General features: G+C 45.5%; 1 protein-coding gene across 8 annotated transcripts in view; it reads right to left on the reverse strand.

Moving 5' to 3' along the window:
* LOC144755520 (6-phosphofructo-2-kinase/fructose-2,6-bisphosphatase 2-like) overlaps nt 1-15,795 on the reverse strand; it is a 342,874-nt gene that overhangs the window by 154,905 nt on the left and 172,174 nt on the right. For all 8 annotated transcript variants that reach the window (XM_078644531.1, XM_078644530.1, XM_078644528.1 and 5 more), the window contains exon 11: nt 12,863-12,967. In XM_078644531.1, the coding sequence (XP_078500657.1) occupies nt 12,863-12,967 (105 nt within the window). The remainder of the gene's footprint in view (nt 1-12,862; nt 12,968-15,795) is intronic.

Genomic DNA, 15,795 nt, shown 5'->3' on the forward strand with positions numbered 1-15,795 from the left:
TTTTCTCTGTCACGTCTTGCCCTTGCGGTTATAAATGGCAATTTCAACATTGGCGATAGCAAGAAATCTTGCCAACCATTGTTGGAATGATGGAGCATTGTTATCTCGCCATGCAGAGGCAATGCAAAGTCTGAAAACTGCCACGGCAATAAAAATAAGTTTGTGGCTATTTCTAGGGCTTTCGGGATCAGCGGCCCAAAGTAATATATTCCCATTAGATAGTGTAATTGAATTGTTTAAAATTGTAGAAAGGAATTTCTCTATTTCTTGTTTAATCTCTTTTAATTCCTCACAGGAGGAGAAAATGTGTATGCAATCAGCACTATACAATTTACACCTGGGGCAGCAAGTACTCGGGCCGGTCCCCCATTTTGCTATTCTATCCGGCGTGTAATAAAGAAAGAAGCAAGTTTTGTAAAATTGTGTCTGGAGTTTGGTGGACATTAAAAATGTTTGGGACATTTCATAGGCATAGTTAACCTCATTATTTGAAATGCCCGCTTTCTCTAGCCATTTCAGCGAAACTTTTTCCAAATCATCAGGAAACGTTGCCATAATATATAGATAAATGCCCCCAATCTTATTCCCTTCGTCGGATATTAGTCTGTCTATTAAATTTATTTTACTCATGCCCCCCTCCCACCCATCTTTCGCGACAAGAAATCTCTAATTTGAAGGTATTTAAAAAAGTCACGCCAGTCTAAGCTAAATTTGCTTTTTAGTTCTTCAAAGGAATGGATCCCAGCAGGAGAGAAAAGACAGCCTATTTGCTTAATCCCTGCTTCGTGCCATTCAAGAATGTAATTGTCATTAAAAATTGTCAGCAGATCAGGGTTATTTTTTATAGGTGTGTAAAATGAGAATTTTCCTATCCCCAGCAGTTTCCTCAAGGATTTCCAAATTTTGAGTCCACTAAGTAGTGTTTTAAATTTGACTTTTTTGTGGTAGTTATCATGTGTATGTCTCCACCAATATCCAGTGCACTCACTCCCTAGCAATAATTGGAAAATAGATGGTATGTGGGTCTCCGCTTCGTTTCCCACTAGTTCTTTACTGTAGAGCATCACGGTAGTCCAGTAGTACGCCTGTAGATTCGGGAGGCCAAGCCCACCACGATCTTTCTGAAGGGTAAGGAGTTTCTGGGCGTGTTGTGGTTGTGAATATGCCCAAACAAAATTGGAGAATATTCGATCAATGACTTTCAACCAGGACGCAGAAAATTCTAAACAGATAGCTCTCAATAGGTACAGAATTTTTGGGAAGAGAACCATCTTGATCGCATTAACTCTCCCTATAATGGAGAGGTGTAAATTATCCAGGCGTTTAAGTTGTTTCCGTATTGCAACAGAAGTTGGTTTTAGATTGACATTGACCAAGTTATCAAGATTGGATGTAATACAAATGCCCAGATACGTTGCTTGTTCCACCACCCGCTCGTCCCTCAGCCCACAGTTCTCATTTAACACGATCTGGGTTTTCCCCTGATTGAGTGCATACCCCGACAGTTGTCCAAACTGAATTGCCCCTTCCTCTATCGCGGGCATGGCCACGATTGGGTCGACTGTTACCATTGCGATGTCGTCCGCATAGGCTAGCACTTTAGAAGGGAAACATTTTAAAATTACCGGTCTAATTGCCCTATTCTCCTCTAGTCGCCTGCTAAATGAATCAATATAAATTGCAAACAGCAATGGGGAGCACGGGCAGCCGTGGCGTGTACCACGGGATATTGAAAACTCTTCAGTAAGATTGTCCTTTACCATCACGACAGCCGTAGGGTTAACATATAGTTTTTGGATAGCCTGAATAAATCCTCTTTGTATACCTAGTCTGGCCATTGCAGCCCAGAGGAAGTGCCAGGAGATCCTATCGAACGCTTTCTCCGCATCCAGCAAGATCAGCGCCATAGGGTCCCCTGCCACCTCCATGCCGTCAAATAACGTGATTACCCGGTGAACATGGTTTATAGTAGATCTGCCAGGAATGAAGCCGTGCTGGCTTGGTGAAATTACTTTGCGGATCAAAGTGGCAATTCTATTGGCTAGAACTTTTGAATAGATTTTAGAGTCGGAGTTGATGAGAGTGATGGGCCGGTATGAACCAAGCTGTTCAGGGGGTTTATTTTTTTGGAGAACGATAATTATTTTAGCCCGAGACCACGAATTCGGTGGAGTGCCACCTTTAAATATATATGTAATCAAGTCCACCAGGGCTTTTTTCAACTGAGTTAAAAATAGGGCATAGAATTCAGATGGGACGCCATCTAACCCTGTGGTTTTCCCTACCGGTAAATTCTTTATTACCCCTAGGATTTCCTCCTCCGAGGGCTGCTCCTCTAGGTGAATTACATCCTCTTGATCAAATTTAGTAATCCTGGAGTTATCCAGATAGTTTTCGATGTTTTCTAATTCAGCCTCCCCATTCCCAGTATATAGATTTTGATAGAATTGCAAGAAGGCCTCTCTTATAAGTTTGGGATCTTCCACATTAAGCCCTTGGATCCTGAATTACACGAATCAGGTTTAAGGTGGTCTGATGTCTCATGCGTACTGCTAATTGATGTCCTATTTGCTCATGCACTTTATAAATCTTTTCTTTTTGAGCTGGAGCTTTCTTTATTGCTTTTTCAGTAAAAACATTCAATATTCTGGCTTTCGCAATTGCAACCTGATTCTGCAATTTTGCAACTGTTTCTGTCCTGACTAAGCTTCTATCAATTGTGCCACTTATAAGTTCTTCCTCGGCCCTCTTCAGTTTGTCTTGCAGCCCCTGCATAGCTATCCAACCTTGTTTATTAGACTTTAGAGAATATTGCATGGTCTCTCCTCGGATCCCAGCTTTTAACGTATCCCATATGACTTCGATTGGGGCACCACCCTCATTCTTGACTAGGAATCGTGGAATCCATTCCCTCATGTGGTTACAATATTCCTAGTAGAGATTTCTCAAAAGTCTATGTATTGGGTGTATTATTACTAGTGCCTACCTCAAGGGAACAGATAAGAGGATTATGATCCGCAAGGATCCGGGGAAGCCTCGTTATCTGGCATTTGGTTTTAATTGAATTAGATGTTAAAAAGTAGTCTAATCTTGCATGGGTAAGATGTGGGTTAGAGAAATATGTAAATCCCGGGTCACCAGGATTAGAGGTCTGCCACCCGTCGACCAGGCCATGACTCCAGCACAGCTGTTTCAAAGCTTTGAAAACCTTGGGTTTCCGCCCTGTGTAGAGACCGCTTAGAGACCAGTTATGAGGCAGATTAATATTTAAATTCCCGCAAATCACTAGCGGCAGAGTCCGATGCATTAATTCATTTGAGATCTCTTCAATAACAGAGGCCTCATCATGGTTACTTCCATAAACAGCACAAAGAGTCAACTTCTGCGTATTCCCAAGTTGGCATTCTGTCATGGCCCAGCGGCCACATTTGTCAGCTTTGGAATCGTTAAAGATTAACCCCTTTCCTTTTGGAAAAATAGCTACCCCCCTTAACCTCGCTCCTTGAGATGTAGCACATATCAACCGATGTCCTAGAGTATTCAGAATATGCCTTTAAGACCCTTCAATATGAGTTTCCTGCAAACACACAATATTAGACTCCCAGGCCTGTAGTGCTGCCCTCACTGTTTGTCTCTTCTTGACGTCATTTAAACCACAGATGTTCATTGATAATATTCTCACAAGCCCCATCTTATTTTCTTGGAATGTTCCATGCAAAAGTAATGAGTTAACTTCCCTTTATTCCTTATTCCCTTTCCTTCTGTTATTTTCTTAATCCCCGCTCTCCCAATTATACTCTTCCCCCCCCCATTTTTCCCCTCCTGTTCTGTGACCCTTCTTGTCTGTCCCTTCCCACCCCCACCACTTCTGAAGGTTACCTGGCAGGGCCAGGGTTGTGACATCTGACGTGCAGAGCCCCGCCAGCCCGTCGGGCCTTCCCCTGCAAACAGCCTTATCCCTAAATCACATCATTATAACTTAGCAACACAATCTCTGTATGCAATAGGTGTCTCTCTGTGAACTAATGAAACAAAGAAAACAAAATACAAAATGGCAACCCCCTCAAAGCAAAGCAAAAGCAAAGCAAAAGCAACAGCAAAGCAAAAGCAAAAAGAATAGCCAGGCGAAGTGACAGATACTCCTGAAAAGTGGCAAGAGCAGCGCCCCATATCTAGATAGGAGTCATCTAGAGTACAAATAGCATTTTCGGCACAGTGAAAAAGAAGATTGCTTTAGTGAGCTTATGTTTTTTTTGTCCAGACAGTTCCTCAAGATATTTTTGTGCCTGAATTTCTGAAACAAAACTGCGTATGACCACTTTAAAGACTATTTTTAGTCTGGCCGGGTTCTGCAAATACACTTCAGCTCCAAGTTTCAGAAATGGATCAAATAACTGTTGCAGCCTCCACCTTCGCTCTACAGTAGCGTGAGCGAAATCTGGTCGGGTGAAAAAGGTTATTCCCTCAAATGTCCGTTTCTTAGTCGGTCTTGCTAGGTCAAACAGGGCTTGACGGAGGATAAAGTTTCCAAAGAATAGTAGCATGGCTCGAGGATGCTGTGATGCGGATGCGTGCTTGCCAGGGACTAGTGGAAATCTATGGGCTCTTTGAACCTCCCTGTCCAGGTCCCATGATTGAAGCTCTGGGAATGCTCCTTTTATCAGCTTGATCATAAATTTCCTGGGATCTTCCTTTTCTACTCCCTCCGGGATCCCTAGAAAGCGGAGGTTATTGCGTCTCTGGCGGTTTTCTTGCTCTTCCATTTTCCACATCAAGTCTTTTACTAATCCTTCACGTTCGTCATGCTGCGTCTGAAGTGTTGATACATCCTTTTCAATTTGTTCCGTCCTGTCCTCCACCAAGGACATTCGCTCAGCTATGTCTGCACATGCTTTTCCCACCTTTCTGACGGCCCCTTGTAATTTTTTAGCAGCCATACGGGATCGTTGGCTATCTGCCTGGATTTGAGAACAACTGATAATGCGGATTGTTCATCTTTGCTTGTTGTGCCCTTACCACCGCTCACTTTAGTCGGTCCGCTAGGTGCTGGAGCAGCCCCTGAAGTCAGAGAGAGGGATGGGACTTGTGTGAGAGGGGTGTTGTTATAGTCCCATTTGAGATAATTGGTACTCTCATCACCGGAACCCTCGTTGACATTGTCTCTTTGTGTCCGGTCACTGTTTCGTTTTTTATAAAAACCTTTTGGTCCCAGATCTGGATCTATGGCTGCCTTTATTCGGGCTGCTGAACCATTTCTTGCCTTCTTCCCCGCTTGATAATGAGATGCTACTGTCGGATATTTCTGATTCCTCATTTAATTAAAAGAACTTGTTCTGATCATCTAGCGTCATCTGGCTTCAGTCTAAAGCTGAATTGGCATTGTGCACCCCTGCAGGGGGAGAGGTGTACCTCCGGTAGCGCCCTCGATAGAGATTGTGGGAGACGAATTTGTTTGTAAGGGAAGGCTGCTTACAATATTATTGGTGAGGCCATCTGTTTCCCCTGTAGCTTTCCCAATTGCCCCCTCTGAGCCTTCCTTTGTGGGAGAGTCTGCGGGAGTGTCTGCCCTCGGCGCGCCTTCACTATTTTGTTTGCTACTCCCCGGGGGACCGGCCAGTGGAAAGCTACTGGCGATTAATGGCTGCAAATTATCAGTTTCTTTGGTTAGCCTGGTATTAGGTTTTTTCACCATAGATACTTCTTTATCCTTTTCCGGCATGTTTCTGCCCATACTTTCCGCTCTCTCCCCCTCCTTTCACTTTTAATCCCACATTGATGTTCTCCGGCTTCTTACCTAGGCGTGTAGGTCCTGAGGCATATTTAATTGAGCCAAGCCTGGCTGAATGGGAAGGGCAGCAGCCTTGCCCTTGCCGCCTCTCACCCCCTTGCTGATCATCTTACTTTGAAAGGCACACTGGATACAGCAGAGGATCATTGACCTTGCCTTGATCCGGCTCGCCGTGTTGCTGATATCTCTCAGCACAGACCGGGTGTCGTCTCTCCTTCAGAGCCGAGTACCGTGCTGCGTTCGGGCTGCTCTCTGGCGTGCCACACAGCGCGCGTCCTCCTTGCACCAAGGATCTCAACAGCGCCGACACGCTGGGGAAGAGCCGCGCAGGTCGAGCCCCATCCAGGAGCTCCGAGTAAGAGATGCTGCGTTATCGTGGTCGGGAGCAATTACAGTTACAAGCAGAATCAGCGGCCTCTGCGCATACAGCAAACTCCACCGCAACCGGTCACAAGGTTTGTTTTACTAAGCCTTTTTAGTTCTGTATTGTGCGGGAAGCACATTTCGCTTTGAGGAGATTGTTGAGATTGTTGGGATTGTGTGTTTGGATATCTCCGTTTCGATCCGATCAGCACAACATTCGATTTCAGGGAAGGCTCAGCGAGCCTCCTCACGGCGATGTCAGTCAGTCGCCAATCTTCCTTCAACTATCATTCGGTAAATCCCATCAGTTCTATTGAAAATCCTCGGCTTTCATCACATTTTGGACTCGTAGACTATTCTAATGCCGTACACAAAGGCTTACGAGCCAAATCCCTGAGCTAACTTCCATTGGCCCAGAACCAAGTTACACAGACTGTTTTGGCATCATGCAATCCGATCACATTATACCGGTCTTAAAGTGTCCACAATGACTCAAGGGGTGGAGAAATGACACAGTTAAAAGTGCTCTGCATAGTATCCAACATACTGGAATCCCAGGTACCTTACATGAGATATTCTTACTTTAGCAACTGACCAGTCACCTAAGATCATGCACCCTACACCTGGGAATGTACAAGGAGTTTGGCCAGAGATGGCTTCATCTACAAAAATGTTCTCTCTGGAATCCCCTTTCCCTTCAGGTTCTGAGATTCAAGTTAAAACCCCCACTTGTCAAATTACCCCAGCAAAAACAAGAACATCAAATGACAGAAGTGTGCATCCTATTACTGGCTCTTTATTTACTCACTTTCTAACACTCTCCACTGGTAACCACTCTGGAGCAGCTGAGATACACTGGAAGCACTATATACAAATGTTCAAAATAAATACATCGTCGAAAATGTAGAGGTTAAGGCTCTATAACTTATAACGGACGAGTTACTTACCTTCGGTAACAATGTATCTGGTAGAGACACAGATTAGCTGCAGATTCCTTAACTTATAATACCCCCAGGCATCAGACTGGATCCGGAAAACTTTCCGCAGCAGCACCTCTGCTCGCCGGGGGTGGCGCAGCATGACTCCGCCCTGACATCGTCTATGGACGTGACGTCAGCGGGGCCATATATGCCCCTCCCGGCGCGCTGCTGTCAGTTTTCGGCGAAGAAACATTTCCGCGCCACAACGCGGAGCCACCACCAAAAACTGTGAGAATATAGGAACAGTGTGCAAAAATGAAGAAAAATAGAATCACAAAGGACAGTGCCAGGCACAGTATCCTGCAAACTAGTAGAAGGAGGAGCAGAGCCCCACTCTGAGAAGCACCCCCACAAATGCGAAAGACAAACCACCTGTGGAGGTAGAGGAAGATGTGAAAAACAGCATGGCAGACAACAGAAGCCTGCAACTATAATGTATAACCGTGAAGGACCACATGTCCAGAACACAGGATCAAGGACAATTTATCCATAAGACATCACCAGAAAGACGTCGCAACCCCAATAAAAGACCAATAGAATGTGGCAGAGCCGATAAGACTTGAACCAATGGGTCGTAGGAGTGGTGAGAGACCCCAAGGCGATGGAGAAGGGGAGAGCGGAGGGTAGGAACAAACCTGAATAGATCCCACACCGTACAATCCAGGTACAGGGTTGGAACGGACACACAACATACGAGCATACCGCCAAATCACGTGAAGAGCAATGAAAACAGAATAAACACTTTGTGTCGGAGTGAAGTGAAAAAGTCACCCTGTAGAAAGGCAAGCCACCCGGAGGGAGACGAGTATAGAAAAGCCCACCTGAAAAGGTCCTTGCAGAAAGGGGAGGACCGACGGGCGTTAAGGAATCTGCTGCTAGACTGTGTCTCTACCAGATACATCGTTACCGAAGGTAAGTAACTCGTCCATCTGAAAGACATCTAGCCGCAGATTCCTTAGCTTAGAATAGATACCAAAGCCATACCCATAGAGGAGGCGGTTCTGCGACTAAACCCCATGAAGTTCCTGAGGCAACGTCACCGTCAACAAGGTGACGAAACCCGGTGAGGACCGCAAGCCAGCGCAGCTACACCAGACCATGAAGCCCATAAAAGAGCAGAAAACATGGGGAGGCAAAGGCACCACCAGCCGTCCAAGAACAGCATGAAAACCCCAGTATGTATACCGGGTGAGAGAAAGAAAACACATACTAGATATGTAGGTGTGAAAAGGAAAGTGCATGACTTCGCAAGAAGTGGAACTGAACCTAGGGTCTGATAGATCCGCAGGATCAGGCGTGCCGACCGCAAGTAAGGCCTAGAGAGATGGCAACTGGTATGACAGAGTTAGCTCATATCGGTGCAGTATGCACAACAGCGGAAAGAAGCACTGTAGAAACCCGCAAAAATACATGTGACAGCAGCGGCAGGATGCCAACCCTAGACCAGAAAATGCCAGTGGTATGAGAAACAGAAGACACGCCAGTACATAGTCGGTCTGTCACAGACATGTGAAAGGGCAGACGGCAACCAGCAGACTTACAGGACTTACTGTAAGAACGATAGCCAAGCGGAAGACTAGAAGGCTGGAAGGTACATAAGCAGACGATGTGGACTTTAGAACCACATTGAGTATAGCAAACACCCTCCTGTAGGGTAGCTTGAGCAGCCCAGATGCGAGAGACGCAACAGCAAGAAGGCAACCAGCAAAAAGGGGACCAGCAAGCCGGACACCCATAGAAGAGCTGCTAGCACAAGCAGACCGAGTCAAAGGACCACGGACACCACAGGAAGGAAAGTTGCCTGCCAGATTCTACTGTGTAAGTGGAAACAGTCAGGACCAACCTAAAGGTCCCGGGACCCAAGAAGCGAGTATCCTGAAGAGAACACTCCCCTTGGGAGTGTCACAGAATGAGCCCAAAGCAGTAGTGTGGAAAACACCTGTGCGGAAGCAGCAGGGAATGTGGAAAAACTGCAGTTGGGAAAGTGGCCAGAAAACAAGGCCATAAGACAATGTACAGCAAAGATGGACATAGTAAATCCGCTATCTTGAAAGACAAGCCGAGTAAGGGCCGACCATAGAAACAACAACGCAAACATACCAGGGTGTACCCAAGATTGTGCCAATAGTAGTAAGCATGCCGCACAGCAACTCTTGGCCCTGGCGCAAAACGAGGACAGGGCGTCAGCTGAGAAAGAACTGCGCCTGAAGTGAAGGGAACAAGGGCCCCGAGAGACAGTGGTTGTTAAAAGAAGAGCAGCCATTACAGAGAAGAGGATCACTGCAACGCTGAAAAAACAGAAAGACCTTGTCAAGGCAGGCAAGGGAGAGACCGTACAGCAAGGACCCCATGCCTAGGAAGTACTACAGACAAATGGAGCCAATTGCAACCGAAGTGCAATAGAGCGATGCTAATGGGAGGATAGCAGCAGAAAAATGGGACAGCCTGACCGCCAGAAGGATGTCCGAGAGGAAGACTCCATAAGAGCGTACCAAGGCTAAGGCAATCACCACATAGCCAGCAAATACCCCACATAGGGCAAGTCTCAACCCCTACGAGGGGGGTCCTCTTCACATTCAGAGGAGTGGAAGGATGACAGAACCAGCCATCCGGCTGTACTGAACAAATACTGAAATGGTGGAACAACCGCTTACACTATCCAGGCCCTATGCAAGAACCCAGAGTTTTTTTTTAAGTTTTGTTTTTTTGAAAAAAATCTAACCAACAAGGCAACATTGCCCATGCAGAAGAAAAACACTAGGCAGGAAGTTGTGCCGCAAGAGTTACGGTAGTCCAGACAAGAGGCGGGAGACCGTAGAATCAGAGTGGTGGTCAAAAAGGTCCTCACCATTGAATGGCAGATCCCTAAGAGCATCCCGAACATTGTCTGGGAAACTACTGTCGCGCCGCCATGCATCGCGGCGCAAAGCCACAGACCAAGAAAGAACTCGTCCCACTGAGTCAGTGGCGTCAAGGGCGGAGCAGAGGGAAAATTGCACCATTCCCCTGCCATCATGCAGAAGACAAAGTAATTCTACCCGCGGCCCTTTTGGAATAGAAGGAAGAAGGTTCTCAACCAAGTCCCAAAGAGTAGAGGATGTGCATGCGAACACGCAAGCCGCATTTCATGTGCGGCTGCCAGCACTGGTAGAGGCGAAAAGCTGGTGACCACACATGTCCAACCACCTAGACTCCCTGGTGGGAGGTAACAGTGGCAAGGCGGAAAAAGACTAAGTCAAAAGCCACCTGAACAACTAGGCCATGAGCTCTAGGGTGAAGGGACAGGCAGAGCGGATCATCCGGGGCAGGATGGCGTTGACGCGCAATGGCCCGATCAACAGGGTCACCAGAGGAAGGCCTCGCTCATGTGCCAAGCATGATGTCAAACAAAGATGCCCCAAGGGTCAGCTAAGGCTTTACCTCAACTGGCTCCATGTGGATAAGATCCAACAAAGGATCAGAAGGCAGGGAATCCATGAAGAATAGCTGCCGCCCTATGAATATCACGTGCGTAGGCAGCACTAGCCTCTGTTGCCATCCGGGGAGGTGACAATAAACCATCGGTAGGAGACGGTTAGAGACTAACCCGTCCACTAGACAGCAAAAGTGGAGGAGCCGGAGGCTGATCCGAAGGCCACACAACACCAGGTCCCCGCACCATTGACCGAAACGACCTCAGATCTGGGGAGTCCAGAGGAACGTCAACCTCTTGCATAAGAGAAGGCATAGGCGCCGGCACCGGTGTCGACAGATGCCGTGTGGGAGTCGCATCGACGTCTGAGGAGTTGGGTGAGACACCAAGCTAATGAAAAGAGGAGGTGTGGACGTCAGCACTGGTGCCGACTGATGCCGAGGCGTAGTCGTCTGGATGTCGACGACCTCCAAAAGGGACGTGGCCAGGGCGCCATCCGACGTCGACCCCACTGCAACATGTGGGGAGGAAATATGTCGACAGGGCATCGAGCCCAGCGCTGCCTCAGACGTCAGTGCAGGAAGCCACTCAGGGCTATGCTGTGACTGTAGGGGTGGTCTGGACGGGCAATTGGGAGGGCCCTCTGGGTCGTGTCCTGTCGGCGTCGTATCGGCTCCGGAACCAGAGTCGAAGCACACAGCCAGCGCTGAGGACGAATCCATCGGCGAGGACCCACCATGAGTACCTTCCACCTCTATGGGACCCGAAGGCACACCAGGGTGAAGGGGTGACCCAAAGTAAGAGTGGAGTGCTTTGGAATAAGCTTCCATTTGGGCACGCGTCACTCCGACACACGGAAAGGGAGGGTATGGAGGAGGCGATTGCCGGACGCCCGTGCCTGGCAGGGAGCGAGAGGAACGGGCGCCAGCATCACGCGTATGGAAGGAAGACCTCCGCGACTTAGGCTTGTGCTTACCACCTCCGAATGATGTTCATGGAAACGACCTCGGGAATGGGTTCGATCCCGATAGGGAGAGCGTTGAGGCAAAGGTGCAGGACCAGACTGCCGTGCGGCCAGTAATTTCATACAACGCTCCTGTAAGGACTTCAGTTTCATTTGTAGACCGGCGTCGCACTCTTTGGAGTCGTGGTGCATTCCTAGACACTACATTCAGATGGCGTGCGGGTCCCTTACAGACATCTGACGTGCACAGGTCTCACACGCCTTAAAGCCCAAAGGCATTCAACACTGTTCCGGGTCGCCGAAGGCGTCGAGAAGACCCGAAAAACAGGCCAAGGAACCGCTTGTTTTCCAGGATCCGCGTTGGGATGCTGAAAAGAAGAAAACGGACGTCAGCCCGCCGGGAGGGGCATATATGGCTCCGCTGACGACATGTCCAAGGACAACATCAGGGCAGAGCTGTGCGGCCCCGACCCCTGGCGCGCATAGGTGCTGCTGCGGAAAGTTTTCCAGATCCAGTCTGACACCTGGGGGTATTTTAAGTTAAGGAATCTGTTGCTAGATGTCTATCAGATATACAGAGATAACTTACTTCTGTTGTGAAATGCAGGCCATAAGCTTGAATGCCAGTTACACAAACAACATGTTTATCTCTCCAAGGTTGATAGAATATGTACCAATAAATTGGGTAACTGGTATTTATAGCACTTTAAAAGCAACTGCATTATTAGGCTCTCTAAATCAAAATATTAATCATTATTGAAAATAATTCTTTCATATAAGATTTTTTTTTGTTTTATTTGGCAAGCACACAAGAGGAAAGTGAAGCAAATCTTAATCACCATGGGTGATGAACCTATAAAAAGAGGGAAACATTCCTTTGTTGAGTGCTAGAGTAACTAGAGTAACTTAGATAGAAAGGTGTCCACTTGAATATGCCATGACAAGCTTATACTGCTATTAGGTATATTGATAGACTAGGGCCACTGGAGAGAGCGGGCTCTTGGGGGGCACGGATCCCCAGTGCATCCAATGGCCCTGAGATATGTCCTGCAACTTTTCATTACTTTTGGGACAGCAGCTGCTTTGTACAAATGATCCGAAATAAATAAATGGGGTCAGCAGGGCATCTGAGACAGTGAATAAAGTGAGGAAAAACCAGGGAACAAAACCATCAATTTACCAGATGTTGATGTGATAGCAATACAGCAGACTGGTTATGTAAGACGAAACGGGACAGAGTGGTATTTTTGTTGCAAGCTGTAAATCTGAACTTCTAACCTAGACATTTTAACATCACTTGCAAGGAAAGTTCAAAGTAGCAGAGCTAACAAAACAGTAAACTGCTGGTTTCTCACCTCGCCACCTGGATAGCGATAAAGGTATTTATCCTGATCTCTCATCACAAATTCATCCGGATGCTGCTCCTGAATCTCCTTGTAGGTCATCTCTTCGCACACGCCCTAGAATATGAACAAACAACTATAGTGAATTAGTTGTTATCAAGAGGGGATCATTCAATGGCAAACTATGATGCAACTCTTCTAATCATGCTTTCATAAGGCAATCTATAGATTTGCTATGTTATCACAGCTAGAGATCACCTATGGCCATGAAATGGCTACACTTGTTAGTAGGTTTTGAAGAAATCACCTAGTCCATCCATACTTCCTGAATGAGCAACCATGCCCAGAGATTGGCTTTTTTGAACCGAGCACAGGCTGCATAACGTCTGCCATACACTAAGTACAGCAGAAGTGTGTGGTCTGCTAAGCATCTCCCCACAGCAGAGTTTTATTCAGCTTCTATGTGGTTCTTGTGGCCTTCTTGATTTGGGGTCTGATTTAGAGTTTGGCAGATGATTAATATAAATGCGAAGGATATCCTGTTGACCTTTTATTACAAGTGCCATACTATATAATGCCATTGTAATAAGGCGGACGGGATACCAATCACATTTGTAACAGAGTAACCTCTAGGCTAAACTCTAACTAAGACCCTTAGTCTTTTAAGATTGCATTTAACAAGTATTGTGGAAGACACCAAGGTCATCCTCAGATTTAATTGTGAACTAGACGTGATAGTAGATTATTTTCAGAACTTCCTGCTCATTGGGATTGTGACACATTGAGTGGCTCAGAATACATTGAAGTTCAGTTGTAACAAGAGTCAGGTTGTAAACTTTCGGCACTAATAATTTCTGACTAGAATCAATGATGTTTCTTCCTACACCTAAACCAAAGCACAAAATCGGGGCTTTATTTCCAACACGGTTTTCCTGGTTCCTGGAATTAATACAGTTGTGGCATGTTTTATTTTGATAATTATCATATGCGAGGTGCACACCTCTCTTAATTCAACTTTGCGATAAATTTTACTCTAAACTATTTAAACATGGTGTGCCTCTAATGCATACACACTGTCCCAGTGTGTTGAAGATAAATAACTGAACAACCAAGTGCTAACACCTGACCTTTGCGCACAGTTGCCTGCCCACCCGTGGGTGGTATACACAAATATATTTTTCACTTAAATACAGTCTACAAAAACAGAAACCAATGTCAACTCAATAGGTTAGTCAAACAGTCAAAGAGATTTATACTTGAAAGTTTTTCATATCCTCAAATAACATTACATGTAACATAAATACATCCTTTTACAAATTTTGCATGATAAATCGCGATATTTGTAGAACTGCCCAATGCATTTCGGGCCTTAGGCCCTTCTTCCGGGGCTTTGATCTGTAAACAAAGTAAATAAAATACACTGAACCCAAGTTTGCAAAGAAGCAGAAACATTACTTGGTAACTCATCCAAGATTCACTGTATCAAGTGACATCCTCACGATACCAACTAATAAAAATAAACCGAATCCTAAACTGAATGGTTCAACAAATACACGTACAACAAACACAGACTCACACAAACAGAAGTACATGCATTAGTGAAAACCAATCAGCCGTTGAAGTCAAAATACCCCTTACTCATCATCTATGGCAAACTTATAAACCTCATTCTGTGGGGCAACAATTTTTATCTGCAATTGAAGGGTACTTCAATGGGCTTCGCCGGGGCCCCGGCGTATGCCAACACGTACATGGCTAGATTTGAAGAGCTATTTGAATTCAATGACAAGGAATGGACGGAGAATACACTGCTTTACTGTCGATTTATTGATGACATCTTTTTGATGTGGCAGAACAGTGCAGAAGCATTGGAGAGGAAAATTGATCAGCTGAATACATATGATGAAAACATCCAGTTCACCAAGAACATTAACAAAAAGATGATATAATTTCTAGATGTTTTGGTCAAGATCAAGGGGAGACCGATTCACACTGAAGTGTTCCATAAACTCACAGACAAGAACACGGCTTTGTTACACACTAGTTTTCATTCTCAAAATCTTATCAATAATCTACCATATTCCCAGATGTTACGTGCAAAGAGAATTTGTTCGGAGGAAACTACATTTCAAAAGAAGTTACACATTATCAAGCAAAGTTAGACCACTAAAGGGTATCCGACTATGTTACTAGATGAAGCAAGTGAGAAAGTTAAGAAGCACACCCGGAGCAGTTTATTGGAGATTAAATCAAAAGCAAGTACCAATAGACAAGTGTATGTGTCTAAATTTTCTACCAGCTCAAGACAAATCAAGCAAAGCATCAATGCACGGTAGGAGATTCTAGCTACTGAAAGTGATTTTCAGGACTTATTTGCGAATAAACCAATTTTCGCCTACAAAAGATCGCGCAACATCAAGGAGATTTTAAAATTCAAACCCAATGAAGTAGAGGATAATTACAGAGGCACACGGAGGTGCTAGAATTGTGTTCATTGTAATAATGTTATGGTCACTAAAAGTATTCAACATCCTCATACAGGAGAGACAATTCCTACAAAACACAATGGAGACTGCAATTCATCTAATCTTATATATGCCATCAAATGTCCATGTGGCCTGTTGTATGTAGGCAAAACGGAGCATAAGATCAAAACACGTATTTCAGAACATAAAAGTACCATTAGGAAAAAGAATGTACACAGTAGCTTAGCAGTCCATTGGACTGCGAATAGACACACAATAGCACAATTGAAATTTCAGGTGCTCGAGGTAGTGAAAGAACGCCCCTGGGATAGATTTGTCCAAAACTCTTCGCCAAAAAGAGGTTCATTGGATCAAGCGTTTAGACACTCAAGATCCGAAAGGGATCAATGATAGAGTAGATTTAGGTTGTTTCTTATAGACTGTACTATACGAAGGGGCATGGAGAGTTAGGTTGCGCTA

The sequence above is a fragment of the Lissotriton helveticus genome, chromosome 5_1 (genome assembly GCF_964261635.1).
Source record: "Lissotriton helveticus chromosome 5_1, aLisHel1.1, whole genome shotgun sequence".
NCBI lineage: Eukaryota > Metazoa > Chordata > Amphibia > Caudata > Salamandridae > Lissotriton > Lissotriton helveticus.